At 45.6% G+C, this 21,659-nt stretch overlaps 1 protein-coding gene across 8 annotated transcripts in view; it reads left to right on the top strand.

The window, feature by feature from the left end:
- LOC106567125 (pleckstrin homology domain-containing family G member 5) overlaps positions 1-21,659 on the top strand; it is an 84,557-nt gene that overhangs the window by 57,858 nt on the left and 5,040 nt on the right. For 6 of the 8 annotated variants that reach the window (XM_014136055.3, XM_014136053.3, XM_014136052.3 and 3 more), the window contains 10 exons: positions 530-671; positions 1,579-1,678; positions 1,843-1,903; positions 2,308-2,399; positions 2,843-2,979; positions 5,403-5,593; positions 17,910-18,101; positions 19,169-19,339; positions 20,271-20,366; positions 21,154-21,465. In XM_014136055.3, coding sequence (XP_013991530.1) covers positions 530-671; positions 1,579-1,678; positions 1,843-1,903; positions 2,308-2,399; positions 2,843-2,979; positions 5,403-5,593; positions 17,910-18,101; positions 19,169-19,339; positions 20,271-20,366; positions 21,154-21,465 — 1,494 coding nt within the window. The remainder of the gene's footprint in view (positions 1-529; positions 672-1,578; positions 1,679-1,842; positions 1,904-2,307; positions 2,400-2,842; positions 2,980-5,402; positions 5,594-17,909; positions 18,102-19,168; positions 19,340-20,270; positions 20,367-21,153; positions 21,466-21,659) is intronic. The other 2 variants (XM_014136063.3, XM_014136054.3) reach the window with 1 other exon arrangement.

The following is a 21,659-nucleotide window of genomic DNA, read 5'->3' on the forward strand; positions in this document are numbered from 1 at the left end:
CTGGGTTTTCGTGGTGCTCGGGGAGAAGGAGAGGCTGGAGAGGAGGGAAACCCCTACCCATGTCCTCTACCCCCTGGGCCAGGGATACCACCCCCTGGAGCTGCTGTCCTCTGGAGGGGCTAGTTGAGGGGGAGGTCTGTCTGGTTCTGGCCACAGGTGGAGAGGGCCTAATCCAGCTCCCTTCTGCTGTCTGTCTGCCTGACTGGATGGCTGGCTGGCTGGCTCTCTGGCTCTCTGGCTGTTCAGAAGACCTCCTGTGCGCTGTGTGATATCAAACTGTCTGCTGCTTCTATGCCTCTGTGATGATGTAAACAATGGCTTGGGTCCTTGAGCATTAGGCTGCCTGTCCTGCCGTCAGGCTGATGTGTATGTAGCGTTATACTGTGACCTGTCTCTCTCTTAGCCTACTTGACCTCCCCAGGCTAATTGCGAGCTTGGGGAGGAAGTGTCTGGTGCGCGGGACTACTGGCCAGGTTTGATTGGTACATCTGCTGTACTGACCCTCACCCCTCTCTCTCCCTCTCTCCAGGTGTGCCACCACCCAGAGTGCCTGGACCTGAACAACAAGAGCCCTCTTCACCTTTGTGAGTCATGTGACTCCCGCTGCCACCCGGAAGAAACAGAAAACATGCACTTTGACCGACACCCCCGCTTTGACCTGCAACCCCAAGGTACACAACACTACCCACCACAACACTTTCACACCTCAGACTTCCTCTCCACTACATTCAGTGCCCGATCCTACACTCAGGTCAGGTCATATGCAGTGTTGGGAGTAGTGAACTACATGTCGTTCAATTAGTAATTGAACTACATTTTGTAGTAGCTTGGTGGTAGTTTAATAAATTCAAATCTTGGTAGAGTTTTCAGTAGTTAGCTTCACCGCTACATGGCAGAAAAGTAACTAACTGCTTTTCTTTTCAAGTAGGCAATCATTTCCTTTCTTTTTCGGCATCAGACCTGCCTACTTCTCACTTGAAACAGTTTTTGTGTTTCATAGACTAAATTACACATTCTGTCAGCATCTGAAGCCAGAGTGATCTGTTCTTGTGATTTGTACTCTATGACATTTCAGAATTGGACATGATCATTTTTCACAAAGTAGTCTCTTTTCGAAGAGTAGCTTAACTTCTCCCAGTGTTCAGTAATTGCTAGCTTGGTCAACTATATTTTCAGAGTAGCTTCCCCAACACTGGTCGTATGATGGGTCAGGTCAAGGTCCCCAGAGCAGCACTTGTATTGAAACTGTTGAGTCAAAGAAATGTATTTCCCCAAAGCATATCACATGCATAACAATAAATTCTAGACCATCTTCCTGTTCAACCACTGACTTCCCTCCACCCGGGATTCTTTTTTTGTATTTATCTTCAACTGTGTTCATGTAAGATATGAGACTGTCTGACTTCTTCTGTGCTCATTGAACTGATGTGTTAGTCGCGCTGCCTTCCACAGAATTGATAAACGTTTAGAATTTCCTTTTTAATATTTAGTCAGGCTAGATCAAACTGGAAGTACCTGTGTATTAAAGGGTGTTATTAAAGATCTCTAACAGATATTCTGTGTAACTCCAACTGAAAGGTTCCATCCTGGCCCGGAACGTTTCAACGCGCTCCTGTCCCCCTCGCACCAGCCCTCCCTCTGACCTGGAGGAGGAGGACGAAGGGGCCAACGACCGAGGGTATGTCACTTCCGTTATGTCAACGATCCAGACGTCATCACTCTGTCTGTCTGTCAGCATGGCGCTCGTCATTTTGGTTTGAAGGACAAAATGTACGCTAGACGAGTGAGGGGAGTCGTCTATTTGTGTCAATTAATGTGCAAATGACTTTTTTTTCCCCCCAGGGAACGTAAAGCTGGGGGGTTGAAGTTGGTGAAGAAGAAACCACGGCGACGGCACACTGACGTGAGTATTGAGACAGGCAGGGGTGCGACATAGAGATACACCCCTTAGGAAACCACAGCTCTCTACCTCAGTTCCTAATAGTATTGGGTCAAGTCTGTTGGTCTGAACAGAGCTGTCTTGTTGTATGTGGTGGAAAGTTGTAGATTGTATGAGGATCACAGTGCCAACATGATTGCAGGCTTCATGCAGCAGCCAACATGTTTCTCTGAGGCCGCGTTAGTTCTCTGTGGCAGCCAGGGAGTGATATATGATGGCCTCCGACGGGCCGTTCCTGGGTAGTCTTAGCCAGCCTGCTAGTAAAGGGCCTCCCTGTGCATCTACTGAGAAAGAGATCACTACTGGCGTTCTGACTGAGCTCTTCAGTTCGACAGCCGTTAACTTCCACTGTCTGTCGCCCCCTGCAGGATCCCAGCAAGGAGTGCTTCAGCCTCAAGTTTGATCTGAACGTGGACATTGACACAGAGATCGTCCCCGCCGTGAAAAAGAAGACCCTAAGGTGAGAAATAAGGCGGCTGGGGAGTGGTGGGGTCATTATGAATGGTTTGACTAAGCCTGCAGGGCAGGGATCATCAACTAGATTCAGCCGCAGGCTTATTTTGTTCTTGAGCAGAAGGTCAACGTGGAACATAATTACAAATAATTTGTAGACTGCAAATTGACAGCAAGAAGCCCAAATGGATATTATAGTTGACTAAAACCTTTCTTGCTTTTGTATACTATCACATTTATCGCTCTATTATCCGTGGGAGTATTTTTGGAACAAATTTCCAAAATAAAAATCACTTTGAGCTGATTTATCTATTGTTTTTACAGTTTATTTTTTTATTTTTTATGTCCAACAATTAAACTTGGCAGGCCAAATACAATCACTGGCGGGACGCCAGTTGGGAAACCCTGCTGGTCTGTTAACTCTGTTCTCTCTGTGTTCCTCTATTCCAGGGAGGTGTTGGGTCCTGTGTTTGAGCGTAAAGGTATTGAGTTATCCCGGGTAGATCTGTTTCTGGACCAGTCCAACACTCCCCTGTCCCTGAACTTTGAGGCTTACCGCTTCGGTGGCCACTATCTCAAGGTCAAAGGTAACTGCATCAGAGGACCAGTCAGCATCCATCAGAACACCACATCTTATTTTGCTTCCCTCAAGCTTCACAATGAATAGAATAGAATATATGAACTAAACTCAGCAAAAATAGAAACGTCCTCTGACTGTGAACTGCATTTATTTTCAGCAAACTTAACGTGTAAATATTTGTATGAACATAAGATTCAACAACTGAGACATAAACTGAAGAAGTTCCCCAGACATGTGACTAACAGAAATGGAATAATGTGTCCCTGAACAAAGGAGGGGCGGGGGGGGGTCAAAATCAAAAGTAACAGCCAGTATCTGGTGTGGCCACCAGCTGCATTAAGTACTGCAGTGCATCTCCTCATGGACTGTACCAGATTTGCCAGTTCTTGCTGTGAGATGTTACCCCACTTTTCCACCACGGCACCTGCAAGTTCTCTGACATTTCAGGGGAGAATGGCCCTTGCCCTCACCCTCCGATCCAACAGGTCCCAGGCTTGCTCAATGGGATTGAGATCCGGGCTCTTTGCTGGCCATGGCAGAACAATGACATTCCTGTCTTGCAGGAAATCACGCACAGAACGAGCAGTATGGCTGGTAGCATTGTCATGCTGGAGGGTCATGTCAGGATGAGCCTGCAGGAAGGGTACCACATGAGGGAGGAGGATATGTCATCCCTGTAACGCACAGCGTTGAGATTGCCTGCAATGACAACAAGCTCAGTCTGATGATGCTGTGACACACCGCCCCAGACCATGACGGACCCTCCACCTCCAAATTGATCCCGCTCCAGAGTACAGGCCTCGGTGTAACACTCATTCCTTTGACGATAAAGGCAAATCCGACCATCACCCCTGATGAGGCAAAACCGCGACTCGTCAGTGAAGAGCACTTTTTGCCAGTGCTGTCTGGTCCAGCGACGGTGGGTTTGTGCCCATAGGCGACGTTGTTGCCTGTGATGTCCTGCCTTACAACAGGCCTACAAGCCCTCAGTCCAGCCTCTCTCAGCCTATTGCGGACAGTGTGAGCACTGATGGAGGGATTGTGCGTTCCTGGTGTAACTCGGGCAGTTGTTGTTGCTATCCTGTACCTGTCCCACAGGTGTGATGTTCGGATGTACCGATCCTGTGCAGGTGATGTTACACGTGCTCTGCTACTGCGAGGATGATCAACTGTCCATTCTGTCTCCCTGTAGTGCTGTCTTAGGCGTCTCACAGTACGGACATTGCAATTTATTGCCCTGGCCACATCTGCAGTCCTCATGCCTCCTTGCAGCATGCCAAAAGGCACGTTCACGCAGATGAGCAGGGACCCTGAGCGTCTTTCTTTTGGTGTTTTTCCAGAGTCCGTAGAAAGGCCTCTTTAGTGTCTTAAGTTTTCATAACTGTGACCTTATTTGCCTATCGTCTGTAAGCTGTTAGTGTCTTAACGACCGTTCCACATGTACATGTTCATTAATTGTTGGGAAACGGTGTTTAAACCCTTTACAATGAAGAGCTGTGAAGTTATTTGGATTTTTGCTAATCTTTGAAAGACAGGGTCCTGAAAAAGGGACGTTTCTTTTTTTGCTGAGTTTATATTTTCCCACCGAATGTTTTGATTCTAAACTAACCAAGGTACAATGTGTTTCAACTTTTGATTTCTACCCTGCACTACCAACTAGATTTTTAGGGTTAACAAAACATGAAACAAACACCAATCTAATTAATTGTTCTATATTAGAGAATATTTGGCTTTTCCTTTTACCCGCAAGCATTAAAAATGCCTGGGTGGGACAGATGGCAGGGCCTTAGTTTCCTGTCTCTCCCTTGGTTCAGAGGAAACTGGACAGGGCGTCCCCCATCTTGAATCCCTGCATGAGACAGCAAATCATCAAATCTTTTTTTTTTTGTCACATGCACCGAATACAACCGGTGTAGACTTTACCGTTAAAATGCGTACTTAAGAGCCCTTTCCCAACAATACAGAGTTTAAAAAGTAAGAAAATTAACAAATGAAAATAGTAACACAATAAATAACAATAACGAGGCTGTACAAGGAGTACCAGTACCGAGGTAGTTGAGGTAATATGTACATGTAGGTAGGGGTAAAAATGACTAAGCACTCAGGATAGATCAGTGGAGGCTGCTGGGGGGAGCACAGTTCTTAATAATGGCTGGAACGGAGCGAATGTAATGGCATCAAAATCATGTGTTTTGATGTATTTGTCTTTATACAATCCAATGTTTAAGGGGGATTTAAGGCTGCCCACTAGATTAGAGATCCTGTTTTGGAGCCCGCGGAGAGAACTTCAACAGGAAGCTAGAGCAAAAAATAAAAAATAATGTTGATACGTTTTTTTCGGAATGTACTTTTCTATTGCAAATAACTAGCTTCAATAAAGAGAATTTTAAAACCCAGGAAGCTAACCCTCCATTGTTGGTTCCTCCTCAGCACGGCCAGGTGATGAGCTGAAGGTGGAGCAGGGGGTGAAAGACCTGCGGTCGCTCAGTCTCCCCAACATGAAGCCCTCGTTGGGGGAGCAGAGTCCCTACATCCTCACCCTCTGTAGTGAGAGGGTGGAGCACGGATCCCTTGGACGCAAGGAGAGCAACGTCGATCTGCTGGTCAGTGCAGCCTCTACCGTATGTTCTCACTCACTCACACGCTACACCAAATCTTCTCTCTCACTCTCTCACTCTCTCACTCTCTCTCACACTACACACATTCATGCAATCGCTAAATACATTCATACAGACACTTGTAAGCACACTTAAACTATAAATCCTGTCTGACTTATACACAGCCACTACCCACTCATCTCTAAAACCTCGTGAAACCTTTGTTGTGACTTCCTCCCACTTTCCATAATCTCACCCTTCATCCTGTGATGCCTTTTCTTCATGTAGTGGATCACTCTATGTAGTGATAATAAGCCAGTCGTTACCATTACCTCATCCTCCATTACCTCATCCTCCATTTACCTCTATCTTTCCTCCCATCTGAACGCTTAAACCCTGCTTATCGATTTCCTCATAACCTCTGTACAGTGCCAGCCTCCACTGTTTCCTACTAGCCTGGGCTGTGCCAGCCTCCACTGTTTCCTACTAGCCTGGGCTGTGCCAGCCTCCACTGCAGCCCTCTGAGCCTGCTGTTAGACTGGTGACCTCACGCAGGAAGAGGCGCTGCCTCTGGCCGCTTCCTCCGACTGACAGGAAGTACCAAGAAGTGTTCACTTTGGCCTGGAGAAGAGGCGCTGAGAAAGGGTGGCTGGCTGCTCTGTTGGACAAGGGGTGAACTAGCACCCTGGTACTCTGTGCTAAACACAGGCACGCTTTCCATAGCTGTGTATCGCGTGAACCTACTGACTGATTTGACACCGGACAAAGAGAGAGGCTTAAATGATCAGGCGCAACCTTCACTCAGTATAATGTCTGTAGTTGGTGCTATGCTCTTGCACATTGCTTTGAAGCTTGTGTGGACTAGCCTTCTGTGGTTACAGAGTGAAAAACAAGTCCATGGGTGTGAACGGTGAAGCGCCCTTCAGACAAGTCTAGACCCACTCAACACTCACACGCAGGTGAGACGAGGTAGCGTTGCGTGCACTGAAAACATGGACGTGATGTCATTGCGGCCGTGCCCCTGGGCTAGGAAGCGGGTAGAGGTGGGGATCAAGCTGAGGGTGCTGTAATGTAACAGGGCTTTAGTGTCCGTCTGTCTGTCTGTGGATGGGTAAGTCACCAGCCTCGGACATTAAACATGGGCTTGTCTGATTAGTCAGAAACTTGGTCATACTGTTCCTCTCCACTCCTGTCTTTGTTTAGTTAGAAGTGTCTCATTCAGTCAATGGTTAATGCTTGACAAGTCCCCTTCAGTAAAATTCATTGGCTCTTCTTGGCTACTAAAAATCCAGATGCTAAGAAATGTTGCCTGGTGCGACCGTTTTCTGTACATGTGATGAATTGTTGTATCATCTCAAACCGACAGCTCTTGATACTTTAACGATGCAATTCTCTCCGTGTCCTCAAGAGGGAGATAAAGAGTAGAGAAAGGCTACACACTTTTCATCCTGTAGGATAGGAGCTCAACACTGTGCCATGCATTGCTTAATATAGTATTCCAGCACAGCACAGGGTCTGGTAGAGACTGAGGAAAAATGGAACATGCCGAACCTTATGGGTGTTGACTTCAGCCCATTAAATTACACACGGACTATTCCAAGCCTGCCTGGCTGGCTGCTCTACCGTACAGAAGACTTTGCTCCAGGTAGTTTAAATATTTATCTAGCGACAGGATACAGCTTGGCATAACAATGAATTGAGCCAGGCAGGCTTCAAATAGACCAGACAAATTCTGCTTCTCTTAAAGGAGCGTCCGTTGTGCATGAAAGGGATATTACAAGTTTGTAATATTATGTGTGCCATAGAGCTTGGAAAGTTAGAGGTACTGGCAGCCTATGATTTGCCTGACGACTCACGCCGAATTCTTCCGCTGCACTATCGTTCGCTACATACTTCAGTCTGAATCTGCCAGCGTTGAAACGCGTTTGTGGTGACGACGGGTCTTGTACAAAACAAAGTCATCAGCGTTTGAATCGTCTCTAACCAATCAGAGTATCAAAGCCAATGACGAACGTACAAAACGTTGCTTTGCCCACGTGTGTTCTGGCTCTGACCCAACCCATCGGTTTCTGTTTTCACATTGACCTTAATCACGAATACACATTATACACGAATACACATTATGCCTGTTCACCCATTTCCACCTCCCCAATTACCACCGTTGACGTCTCTCACCTGACCAGAGAAGGCAAAGGCCTGGGATGGGCAGGGCTGTGTAGTGCTCATTATCGTGTGATGGCACGTAGATACTAGATACTCAACATCCCACCAAGTTCTGTGCAATGCTCACACAGTCCCAATGCAATCCCCATACCCAGCCAGAGCTTAGCACTAACCCTCTGCCTACCTACCTAGCTAGCTCTGAGGTAGAGGATTCCTGGCTCCAGACGTACTGACCAAAGATTACTGGCACCTGGAAAAACCCATGGCACAAATGGTGGTAGACTGGCAGGACTGTCTGCGCTACCTGCCAAGAGGTTAAGGTATTAGACACAGGCTAAAGTAAAAAATGTGTTTTTATAAAAGTTTGACCAAAGGTGAAATTACTACTAGCATAATTGTGTCCCAAGAGTTGGAGTTTAATTTTGTACAGGCTTTGGAAAATGCTAGTCGCTGTGTAAGCCTGATGTAACTTTTGAATAGTACCATTTAATGATCATCTAAGCTGCTGGTGGCCCCAGTCGCCTGGTTTACAATAAGTACTTCAAACAGAATGAGGTGGATGCTTGGTGTCATTTGGTTTACATTCCCTAGCTAGATCACATCTACAGCAGTGATCTTTGGACTTTCTTTAAGGCCTTTATGTAATTCGCACCGTTTGGTTGCCGTAGATAATAATACAACATTGCCAAGGCCGGTTAACAGTACAGAAGATGCGGTTCACCTGCTCAGAATGAAACGGCGTTTGACAGATATACAGACTCATTACAAAGCCTTGTCACTGTGAACTCATCTGACCTTGGGTAAAATAGACTTATATTGTCTTCCACCAGGTGATTCCTTTCAGTATGTCGTATCCCATAAAAGTATTGTATTGGATGAATGAAAATGTGAATGAAAAGCCATCTACCAATGACTGTTGTGGAATGTAATGGAGCGCAAATTCCTGATTTAGAAAAATCGGTCCAGTCCAGTACAATAGAGCACAGAAGGAAATATGATTTAGATGGAAGAGTCATGGCAGTCTCTCCACATCCTCCCACATGTCCATCCATCCTTGTCTATAGTGTTAGGTAAGGGAGTCCTCTCACCTAACAGAATTTCAGATGACCCCCCCCCCCGTTCTAATCAGTCAGTCACTCTGTAAATTAGATGCTGACATGGGCCCGTAATGATATAACCAGTAGAAACTCTACACACACACACACAAACACACACAAACCAAGTCAACCAGGGCTTGTGTTCCACCCAAGGTTTATAGTAGAAGGTGAAATGATGGTCTGCCCTAGAGATGTCTGAATGTGTCTGGAACTGGAGTGGCCAGAGGGAGAGGGAAGAGTCTTGTGTAATGGAAAGGTAGTTAGACTGGGGGATGGGGATAAATATATGAACTGTTCTGCCTGCGGCTATGGAACCCTGACCTATTCACCGGATGTGCTACCTTGTCCCGGACCTGCTATTTTCGACACTCTTTCTCTCTACCGCACCTGCTGTCTCTAACTCTGAATGCTCGGCTATGAAAAGCCAACTGACATTTACTCCTGAGGTGCTGACCTGTTGCCCCCTCTAAAACCACTGTGATTATTATTATTATTATTTTACCCTGCTGGTCATCTATGAAGGTTTGAACATCTTGGCCATGTTCTGTTATAAATCTCAACCCGGCACAGCCAGAAGAGGACTGGTTACCCCTCAGAGCCTGTTTTCCTCTCTAGGTTTCTTCCTAGGTTCCTGCCTTTCTAGGGAGTTTTTCCTAGCCACCAAACGGCAAGCAATGCACATCTGCATTGCTTGCTGTTTGGGGTTTTAGGCTGGGTTTCTGTATAGCACTTTGTGACATCGGCTGATGTAAAAAGGTCTTTAAAATAAACATGATTGATTTGATATTACAGGAGTTGAATAACTCGGAGGATTCAAGGAACCATAATGCAGGCAGCCCTCATCTTTTAGAGGAAGTAACATAGATGTGACTCGCGAGCATTCCACTGTACACCCTCATCAGAGACCCTAAACACACACACACACACACACACACACACACACACACACCACACACACACACACATACATACATACTTAATGATACTTGCACGCATAGACAATATTGAAGTTAATAATTATAATTCAGACATGCATGTTTGGTTATATTATAATGTATTATTAACTGACTTCAAAAACTGTATGACTTCAGTGTCCTGTGTATTGATGAAAGTCCTTTGATTGTAGCAGGAAGAAGGTTAAGGGGAAAAACAGTTGTCCTCATTTATTTCTCCTTGACCTCAGTGTCATTTTCCCCACTAAGCACAGTGCTCACATGCATGTCTTTCCCCCTAGACTACAGTAGTGATTGTTCTGCTCAGAATAGGCTAACAAAATGAACAGCTCACTCATTTTCAGGCCATCAAACCTCTGTGTGAAATACACAACGAGAACAATCAGCAATTTGCGCCAGAGTCGTTTGAATAACAACGGGGAGGAGTCACATGCATTTGTGTGTGTGATCACGTTTGACTATCTCCGAGAGCACTTCCACTCCTGTTCAGTGAAATGAATAACCATTCATTTACATTTTTGCCATTTAGCAGACGCTTTTATCCGGAGTGACGTACAAGAGCAATTAGTGTAAAGCTCCTTTCTCAAGGGCACATTTGGCAGATTTTTCACCTAGTCGACTCGGTGATTCGAACCAGCCACCGTTCGGTTACTGGTCCAACGCTCTTAACCGCTAGGCTACCGGCCACCCAATTCACACGTCTCCGCTTAACTAAGAAGAAACTAATTGACATATGAGTAACTTTTCATGTTTTTGTTCTTATACTTTAATCGACAACTCCACTGTGAAAATGCTGGATTTTGCTTGGTATTTCATTGCTCTTGGATATTAGATGCTGAAGTATACATGCTCTAGTGTAGATGTGGTCCACGTTGATGATTCAACCAAGTTCTGTAAAGCAGTGTCATTAAATAGTGCAATGCTGAACCGTGTCTTCAATTGAAACCCAAGTTGTTTATCTAACGATCCCTACCTGGCATATGCATTTCTTATAGAAGGTTTTGTTTATCCAGCACGAATGGGGATATTTCTGTGTACTAAGTGTGGTGTTATGTGTAAAGTGGGCCTACTGTGTTTGTTGAGTATGCTGAGCCAGGTGGGGACTGATGTCTGCTGTTTACGGCCTATCAGGGCTGGGAGCTCCGTTATGACTGGGAGGGGCTAGGAGCCAGTTGAACTGCTGCAGGAGCACTAACTGTGTGTTAATGTGTGAGACTTGGATAGTAGAGTGTGTTGAGGCTTGACGAGAGAAGGGAGGAACACACAGCATTTCTATGATCTCAGTGTGATGGTTGATCTTCCAGGAGACAGAGAGATTCCGGGAACTACTGCTCTGGTGACCGACAGAGGAAGTAACTATAACCCTCCTCCACCTCAGCACTTCACTGTGCTTTGGACTCCCTCTCTCTGTGGATTTTGGTTGGATTCTTCCTCTTTTTTTTGCGCTGTCATGTTTTTTTGGATCTCGTAGAGACTTTTTTTGGATTCCAAATCTTCCTAAATGGTGACTTTTGTTGGACTTGGTTTGCATCTACAGTAAGTGAGGATTGAGAATGGTGCGTTTTTATCGCCTCTCGTCCTGGTATAGCTGGGACCTGCTGCATGTGGATGGTATTCCTGAAGGTCTGCCTGAATCAGCCCCTCTCCAGAGCCCAACGCCAACACAATGTCAGGTGAGACAGGCAGACAGGCAGACAGGCAGACAGACAGGCAGACAGGCAGACAGACAGACAGGCAGACAGGCAGACAGACAGGCAGACAGGCAGACAGGCAGACAGACAGACAGACAGACAGACCCACTGGGTCTCTGTACCTCTGTGCTTGTAGTATTTAAGTTGATATTAGACAAGATGCCAGTGTAATGTATGCCAGCTTAAATATAATGCTTCAGCAATGATGGCTGTAGTTTTTTGATTTGACACAACTTTACAGAGTAACTGCATGAGCAGAATTCTCAATCTGTAACCTTAGCCAAGGGGGCGATTGTATCTGATTTATTGATCTCTTGGCCATGAGCATGATGGGAAAATCCCAGCAGGGTAGTGTGTGAGATGAACAGTGGAGACTCCAGTCATGCTGGTGGGCCTCTTGTAGTGACACATTTAGAATCCCATTCTGACCATTGGCCTGTATTATCAGTGATATCAGGTTTACCAGGTGATGGATGATTCATCTCTTCCCCTTTTTATGTCAATGGTTCTTTGTATCCACCATGACACACTGGCTATGGTCATGTGTGTGCAAATACGTGTTTGCCTTTTTTCATGTATTTGAGTGTGTGTGAGTTTGTGTCCATGTGGCCAGGAAAGTTAATGTCACATTGTTTTCCAAATGTTAATCAGCCTGCCTGATCAAGGGGCCTCTTATCGCTGAAATGCCAGTAGCGTGAGTGCGGGGGGGGGGCGTGCGGGGGGGGGGGGGGGGGGGGCGCGCTACTGCATGACTGTGTAGCTACTTTCAATACAATCCTCCATCCTCCACCAAGGCCCCTGCCAAAACCCCTGAGGGTTTTGGCACCTAAAGTATTTTTCCCATCCAAACCATGGTTAAGACCACAAACGGCAGAGATAAGATAAGGAGCTGACTCGACACAAGACTTGATATCATTAACCAGCTTGGAGCTGACCGTGACTGCGGACTGCTGAGGGCCACCAATCCTAGTTCCCAGACCTGTCAGTAGTGTTGTAGGTCAGGGTCCTCTCTGTTATTAATGGAGGGTGACCAAAAGGTCTACACAGAGGCCAGGTGAAACTCATGTAAACACCATCGTTTAGAGAGGGCTGGTTAGATAGACAGGGCCACACAGAGATGTTGGTAAAACAATAAACACCATAGGTAAGATGGGGGGCTGTTTAGTCAGGTGTTGACTGCTGTTCTTTTGACTGGACGTGCTCTGTAATATCTGCTGTTTTGTAAGTAGACTACCATTACAAATGGTTCATTTAAGTAGCCTACGGTGAGAAACACAGGAGATAAATGCTAAAAGAAAGACAGCTACTCCAGTCGATTAGAGATGACCTGAATATGATGGCTTGTAGTTGATCTGTCATGTTAGGACTAAGAAAATACTTTCTCATATCTGTATAGAATAAGTAGGCACACTTTTTATTTGTCGAAACAGGCACTACAAGGGATTTTCCCCTTCAGGTCAGTACTGGGCATTTGTTTCCTTGTTACAGTCTACCAGGAAAGCGTTGTGGAAAGTTGTCTAGACGTGCAAACCAAAACACAGTTGATTGAGGAAAACATCAACCTATTGGGTTGGGAGCTTTGATTCAAACTAGCGATGAGTCGTTCATGAACGAACAGCTCTATTTTCGGTGAATGTCCGGAATCGAATCTCATCTGTGAAAGAGCCGATCATTTGGATCCCTGATTTGAATACTGCTATTACTACTTTTTGAGCTCCAGACTAGGGCTGTGACGGTCATGGAATTTTGGACGACAGTCATTGGTCAGCCAAATGACCGCGGTTATCGTTATGACCGTACGAATAGCAAAAAGAAGACATTTCTGATTCACATTTTCTCCTTTCCTTTGCTTTTGACTGCTGCTGCAAGGATGTGGGCATTGCCTAGGCAACCGAAGACTCCTTTGCTACAACACCTTGCTTGTTTTAGCAAAGAGCAACAAAGTTGAATTACATTTACGTCATTTAGCAGACACTCTTATCCAGATTAATTTACAGGGGTAATTAGGATTAAGTGCCTTGCTCAAAGGGACATCGACAGATTTGTCACCTAGTCGGCTCGGGGATTTGAACCAGCGACCTTTCAGTTACTAGCCCAAAACTCTTAACCGCTATGCTACCTGCTGCCCCTTCGTCACATTGTAGAGTCCACGTTGCCGCCCACATCAGTAGTTGTAGACTCCGTGTTAGAGCAGAAACGGACTCAACATACAAATGCCCGGCCATCCGGTCTTCAGTCAGCTCTCATTTTTAACGGCTATGACCAGGGCATAAAATTCACTTTTTGGTTCACCAGCCACTGGGGCAGGTAGAATTAAAAATATATCAGCCACTCAGATTTTTTTTACCAGGGCATATATATTTGGCTTTGCCTCATTTACACCAACAAAACAAAAAAATGGATGAGCATACTTTGTTTCTAAAACAATACATGTATTCCTAGTAAGTAGTAATGTGGTATGTTTCAATTCGTTTGTCTTTTAACCAAAATATCAGATATCAGATACAAAAATGTTTTCCTGCCCTTTAAGGGCGGAAGGTTACCGTGGTAGCGCGATTTGTCATGTTTGTGCCTTTTTGAGATTGAGTCTGACTAGTAGCAGCTTGTCTTCCCTTCCCTAGCAGTTGAAACTCATGCATAGAAAAACAACCTAGCTTGTGAACAAAACAATGTAAATAGCCAAGAAACACAAGGACAAAGTCTCACTTCATACTTTCATTTCAGATATATCAGACCAAATTTTATGCCTGTGTGCAGAGCTTCTAAAACGGAATATTTCACTCAGCTCTTCACGTGCGCACAGCCTGGCGGTGTTGAAGACCGAAGTGGAATAGGCTATATAGGATTCAAAGTTCTTTGACTTTGTGCGATTTTTAATTTACCAGCTATGAAACAAAACGGCAGAAACACTTTGAAAACAGCTGCTGCAGCATTTATTTTACTATAAATGTGATCATACTTGACTTTTTTTATTCACAAATGCGAGTGAAATGCTCTCACTGTGGAGCCCTGACCACCTGCCAACGTGGCTGGTGAAATAGACATCTTACCCACCAATGCCAGAATCTACCTGCGTTTGGCAGGTGGCGGGTGTTCATTTTAGCCCTGGTCATGATGGTAAAAAATAAGAATGACAGGCTTCATCCGTAACCGTTGGTTACACGGTTATACGATAATTATGCCAGCCCTACTCCAGACAACAATTATCTGTAGATAAGCTATAAAAACATTATCTGAAGATGGTAGTTCTTCACTGCAGGAATAATTGATGGTGAGGAGAGAGTCTCATTCTTGAACACACAGCATGTTAAAAATATAGTTATTGAATTTGAACTCAACGTTTCACGAGCTGACATAATGGTGGTCAACCTTTTTAGGCTTTACATTAGAAATGTGCTGTTTTTTATGGTTTTTCATACCTTTTTTAAGCACCACTGAATGAAGAGCTGTTTGTGAGCCAAATGAAGGGCTCTTTCTTTTTCTTATTTTTTTTTTTTTGGTGAACAGAGCCAAAAGATGCGTCTCAATTTAAAAACGTGGAATTCCCATCAGTAGTTCAAACCACAACAGAGCAAGACTTTGGTAAAGGTAAAGGACTAACTGAAGTTCTCACCAATTCCGTAATACATGCTTTTGTTAGCTCACTCAATGCCTCTTTTTAAATTTTTTCTACAACTGGAGACATTCCCAAATGAACTTGTATGTGACAATCTGCTTTGCTCCCAAAGGCAAAACTCTCCTTGTGAGTCTGTTTCTATATGCCTGGTACATGCGTCATACCAGTGACAGCCTGAATACATTTCTCTACAGCTATACTGTAGACTAACAGTTTCGTTTACGATCAGGAAGCATGACAGATTTTAATGATTAAGCTGTCAGTCAGTTTGGAGGAAGTGCAGTGATTTAAAAGAAAAGGAAAGGCACGGGGTGGTGGAGCTCTGTGGGGGATTCCGAACAGTCAAAAAAAGGAAATTGGACATCAGATGCGACTCTAAACAAAGGGCCAAAGAGCCACTATGGACAGATGAACAGTTGGCAAGTCTTCTGCAGCACCAGGATGTCTGTTCTCGTCTACCCTGCAAGCTGTTGCTCTGTCCACGCCCCCTTTATGTAGATAAGCGACACACTCATACTTTTCCTGTAGCCCTGCCTCCTCTTCCTTTCCTCCTCAACACAATGGGGCAGGCAGGATCCTCCCGGTTGCTATGACTCCAGGACAGTGGCTGTGTGAAATGCTAGGCAGGCAGCAGGCTCAGTCAGCACAGCGGGCTTCACCTCTCAGCGTTAGGACAGCGGTACTTGAAGGACTACCACAGAGACACACAGAGTTCAAAGATGAGTCCTGGGGTGGTGCTCATGGTGTGTTCATGGAGATAGAGTGGCTCTTGTGTCCTTCCTATCAAACATCAAAACCTGGACTCTTTCAACTTGAGCAGGACATCTCGGCTCATAACTTGACTTCAGAAGCACTTTTTTGATGGGGAACAACTTCTAGTTGTTGCAGCTGTCGTTCTCTGGGGCTTTCCCCTCTTAGTCTATGGGCTCTGGATCTCAAGTGTGTGTGTGTATCGCGTATGTATGCGGAGAAGGACGAAGAGGTTCAACTTGAGAGAACACTGCAGCTGGTTCCCGATCCGGTATGGGCTGCAGTCAATGAGTCTCTAACCGAAGTATGGTTTTTGTAATCTTTGACATGACGCTGGTTTCAATGGTGAGTATTATACTGCTTACATTGTATGAAACGTCGGGGAGCCTTTCCCTTACTGTATCTCTGTTAGAATTAAAATCGTGTACATCTATTTGCCAGTTTAGACAGAAAGTCTTGAAGTCACACTAGTGTATTGCAGTTGTTGGTAGCAAAGGCTTAGCCTACTTCTCTTTGGGTTGGTGGGCATAGTGCCAGGACTTTGTTTTGTACTGTAATGTATTGAAACTCATCATTTCAGAAATGTCCTGCAAATGACTGATACTGTGTCGTTTTTTTTAGTTTTGGTAAAATGTTCGTTATCATATACTAATCTAAAAATCATGTTGCTAAAACTAGAAACTAGAATCACATTTTTCTCACCTACCATGCTCTGTGTATCTGTTGCCAGAGCATTACCACGCTAAGCTAATAGGAATTTAGCCTCTCTAGTCTAGCCCAATGAGGTGCTGTCACTAGCACAGAGTCCAGAGTCTCTCTCGATGTCGGTCCACTTCCTGCACCTGTGTCCTTGTCCTCTTGGCCGAGATCCCCCAGAAATCCCCCCCTGGTCAGAGCTGGATGAGAGACCACACTGTTTGCTCCCCTGAAGCAGTTAAATCTAAATATAGTGGATGGGAAATTATGCTTCAGTCATTTGTTACTTTCCCTCTCGATCTTATCCCACTTTGACACTAAAGCAGAGGAGGAAAACTTCCTCCGATATGAAGTAACAGTTTATACTACTTTGGATAGGAGGAGAAGATTGGTCGAAAAGGGGTTGCTGCATGACAGCCTTTAAAGAATCCCGAAAGGTAATACATTTTGAACAGTGTTGTTTATAGATGGGTACAGTAGATGAGAGAGAGATCTTCTCCATCCGACAATTTGTTTACCACACCACTGCTCAATGCTAACCAGCCTCTTTTTGTGTACATTCTCACTATGGATCTTGTACTGTAGGCGGAGACCTTATCCTCTGCCTATGATTTGTTAGCCACCCAGAATGACTTGACAGGGAAATAGTTGAGGTTTGAGAGCAGTGGATAAGAAAGCAGCAGTCAATACCATGGAATTGATGTTCCTTTCTACTGTGACATGATCTGAACACGGGTCAATGGCCCAGCGACTTATTAGTCCCCTCTAGCAGATTACACTGCACTGAAACACTGTCTCTCTCTGATGGCAAAAAAACAACTGTTTCCTCAGATACTGAGGCCTGAGGAGGCCCATGTGTGTTTGGTTTCCCAGCCGGACGATGCTCGTGAATTGGATTGAGATTGCATGTTTAAGGCGCACAGGCCAGCGGGAGGGCTTGCTTGCTCACAGGGTAGCAATGGCGATGGAGCAATGCAGTGGATTGACTCCAGCCGTCCGCCTGTTCTTATGGAACAGCATCTTCTCCCCCCCCTGGCCTGCTCTTTTTCCCTCTGTGAGGTAATTAGTGTTCCGTCTCAGGAAGTGGCATTCCTTCCCTGTGGTCCTGTTTGTGTCTGAACGACAGTTAGGATGTTAGGATTGCTTTAACAGCTCTCCTGCTGATGTCATCATCACTTAAAAAAGTCCCTCTGTTTCCTGTTTATTCTCCTCATGTATTTGACTTCTTCCTTCCCGTCTTTGCTCCTCTCCTTTCGCATGAGTTGCTATTCTTCTTACTGTCTCTTGTTTCTCTTTCTGTTTCGCTCTCTCTCTCTCTTCATGGTGACTTCATGTAAACCCGCTTTTAACTCGAGTCTCTCCTGGTTCTTGCAGGGTCAGGCACGTCGCAGGAAGAACATGACAGAGTTCCTTGGGGACGCCAGCATCCCGTCTCCGGACTCCCTGACCGCACTAAGCGGCTCTCTGCCCAGTGTGGGGGCTGGACCGGATAGCTGGAAGAACCGCGCCGCCAGCCGCTTCTCTGGCTTCTTTAGCCCTAACACTGGAGCAGGGGCCTTTGGCAAGGTGAGGGGTAAGGCCTGGTCCGGGCCGTCAGAGGGGAAACCTAGCAGCTAGTAGAGTGAGGGAGGTGGTGTGTTTGTGCGCGCAAGCATGTGTGTGGTACGGGGTTCAAAAGCCATATCCACTCAGCTCCCAGTGAGATCACATCCCTCCTCTCCAAAGCCTCTGAATAGGCTCACACAGCAACCTTCCACTAAACAAATACGCTAAGTAGCTGTGGTGGAAGTGACCTGTAAGAACAAAGGATTAACATGTTTGAGTAATGTCTATTCAAGGCCCTACTACGATAATAACATTCCACACACAAGAATGGGGAAAAAAATAAGATGCAAAAATACGAAATGGCAATAATCCTTCACTTTTATCTCATAAGACTAACAAAGCACACACACACACACGTACATTGTCCGCGCTCCCCTGAGGTCATATCCTGCACAGTAGCAGATGTCAGAGGGAGACTGTGTCTGTCACTCACCTGTCAGCTCCCAGGTCATCTCTATTCACCGTGGCCAATGGCCATCATCTTGTCAGTGGCAAGGCTGGGTGGGGGACCACAGAGACCTGCCTCCTCTCCACAAAGCAAGGGTGAACCAGGGTCAAACAACCAAATCCTGTATCCCCTTCAGGGGACAGGTCCCCAAAGCACAGTTAGCATCTCCCCACTCCCCGCCCCCTTACCCAGCTTCTCTATTGTCCAAGTGATCTCAATGCACTGAGCTCATTTTCATATGTACACATAAGGCTGCCCTGGCAGGACAATAGTCTGGGTAGCTGTTAAGATTGAAAAACTCAGTGGACTCTGAGGGTTATGCTTATGCAGGAGGTCAATCTGTCTTAGTTTTCTTTAAGAGAATAATAACGTCTATCGTAAAACAGTTAAAGACACTTCCTGCCTCTTCCCTTCCTAAAGTAATACTTGTTTTTTTTATTGAACCTTTTATTTAATACTGACCTTGTGATTTCCTCTAAAGGTGCTGTGCATGTGAATTACGTTCGAATGAAGCAGGGATACTTAATTTGCCCAGGAGCTGTGGTTAATGATGCGTATGGGTTTTTGCCCATTCTATCAGGAGGTGGACCGCATGGAGCAGCTCCAGAATAAGCTGCAGTCGTACACTCTGTTTGGCCTACCCAAGGTTCCTCCTCAGCTCTCCTTCCATCACGACTCCTGGGAGGAGGAAGAGGAGGAGACCAGCCTCACCCTGGAGGACAGCTGGACACAGCTACTCGACAACCATGAGGTACGGTAACATGAACACACACACACACACACACACACACACACACACACACACACACACACACACACACGAATACAAGCACGCACCAAAACAAACTCACCGAAACACACAGTCATTCACTGACATAACCACAAATGCTTAATACAAATACCTAATACCTATTTTTTTACTTAAAAATTGCACTGTTGGTTAGGGCCTGTAAGTAAGCATTTCACTGAAAGATCTACACCTGTTGTATTCGGCGCACGTGATAAATAAAATATGATTTGATCGCATGCATGTAGTTCCTCACATATTAAGTCATAAACTGTTCACAATCAGTTCCTGTTTTGGTCTGACAATCTCCCGCCCTTCCGGTCCGATGTTTCCCAATAATAGGGCAGAAATCGTTTACAGCCAGTGTTTATACAGCTGTTTTATTAAGGTTAATGTGGAGTTGTATAAACGTTACCGGATCAATCGCGTCCGTCTCTCTTCCCGGGCAGAACTCACACCCTTAGAGGCGGGCTCAGGTAATCATGCAAGATAGACCGACGTCTGTGTGTGATAAGATGCTGTGTGATTGGGGATCAGGGTTTGTGGGGATTTCAGTCACACTCCAACTCAAATCAGTGCTTGGTCTTGATGGTATCATTTGTTTGTGACCAGACATGTAACAGTAAAGCTGTCATCTCAGGAGTCTGTCTCATGCAGTATGTTCTTAGACATGGCTTATGGCTTTTATTTTATGAGTGCGCGTGTGTGTGTGTGTGTTGCTACTTTATATGTTCAGACCTGTGTAAGGCTGTTAACTCATGAACGTGGGGGGGGGGGGGGTGTATTGTGTTCTTATGTGTAACTCGTGGATAAGGGAGTGTGTCGTTGTCTGTTCACATAGATGTGTATGAGGCCATTACCTAATTAGTGTGTTTTTGGTTCTGTGTGTTTCCAGACGTTGACCAGACGCCAGTTCCACCAGCAGGAGGCTATCTGGGAGCTCCTGCACACTGAGGCCACCTACATCAAGAAACTACGAGTCATCACTGACGTAAGTGCCCTTTACAAAGTAATTGATTCTCTCTCTTACACACGTGTACCTCTAGATCATTTTTGGAAGAACAACCTTCTATGTCAAGTCCAAATGAACTACTTCAATGAATCCTGCTAAGATTTTAGTTTGGTTAGGTCTGCTCTCTGAGGGCCGTTAGTGGCACGTATACAGCGAGTGTACAAAACGCGCTCTTTCCGTGACCGACTGACCAGGGGAATCCAGGTGGAAGCTAGGATCCCTTATTGATCTCACTTGTTAAATCCACTTCAATCAGTGTAGATGAAGGGGAGGAGACAGGTTAAAGAAGGGGTTTTAAGTCTTGAGACATTTAAGACATGGGTTGTGTGTCTGTGCCATTCAGCGGGTGAATGGGCAAGACCAAAGAGTTAAGTGCCTTTTGAACGGGGTATGGTAGTAGGGGCCAGGCGCACCGGTTTGAGTGTGTCGGGCTGAAACGCTGCTGGGTTTTCACGCTCAACAGTTTCCCGTGTGTATCAAGAATGGTCCACCACCCAAAGGACATCCAGCCAACTTGACATAACTGTGGGAAGCATTGAAGTCAACATGGGCCAGCATCCCTGTGGAACGTTTTCGACACCTTGTAGAGTTCACGCCCCTGACAAATTTGAGGCTGTTCTCAGGGCAAAATGGGTTGCAACTCAATATTAGGAAGGTGTTCCTAATGTATTGTACACTCATTGTAGGTTGTCTATCTCTAGTGCAGTACTTTCCTATAAGATGTCCCATATTGCGACCTGTTCTCCCATGTCCTCTCTTCCTCCAGTTGTTCCTGTGTGGGCTGTTGAACCTGCAGGAGAGTGGTCTGCTGACAGAGGTGGAGCCTGCGCGACTTTTCACTAACATCCAGGACATCGTGCGTCTGCATACGGCCCTGTGGAACCAGGTGATGCTGCCTGCCCTGGAGATTGCCCGGCAGGCCAGGACCCTCCTCAACCCTACAGACCTCCACCACGGCTTCAGGACGATTGGCTCCAGGTTTAAGCCCTACATCCGTTACTGTATGGAGGAGGAGGCCAGTTTGGAGTACATGAGGTCACTGCTCAGGGACAACGAGCTCTTCAGGATCTACGTCACGGTGGGTCGCAGTCCATCTGTCCTCCCGATCTCGCTCTGTTCACACTGATAGTGTAAAGTTAAACAACTGCCCACCAAATACTATTTACTCATCTCACAAATACAGCGCAGTCAACCAATATCAGATACCACTATTACGTTCTACATAGCACTTTTCATTGTTGTTCATTTAAGTTCCTAGCCACATTTTCTTTA

This window comes from Salmo salar, chromosome 13 (assembly GCF_965601325.2).
Source record: "Salmo salar chromosome 13, fSalSal1, whole genome shotgun sequence".
Classification (NCBI taxonomy): domain Eukaryota; kingdom Metazoa; phylum Chordata; class Actinopteri; order Salmoniformes; family Salmonidae; genus Salmo; species Salmo salar.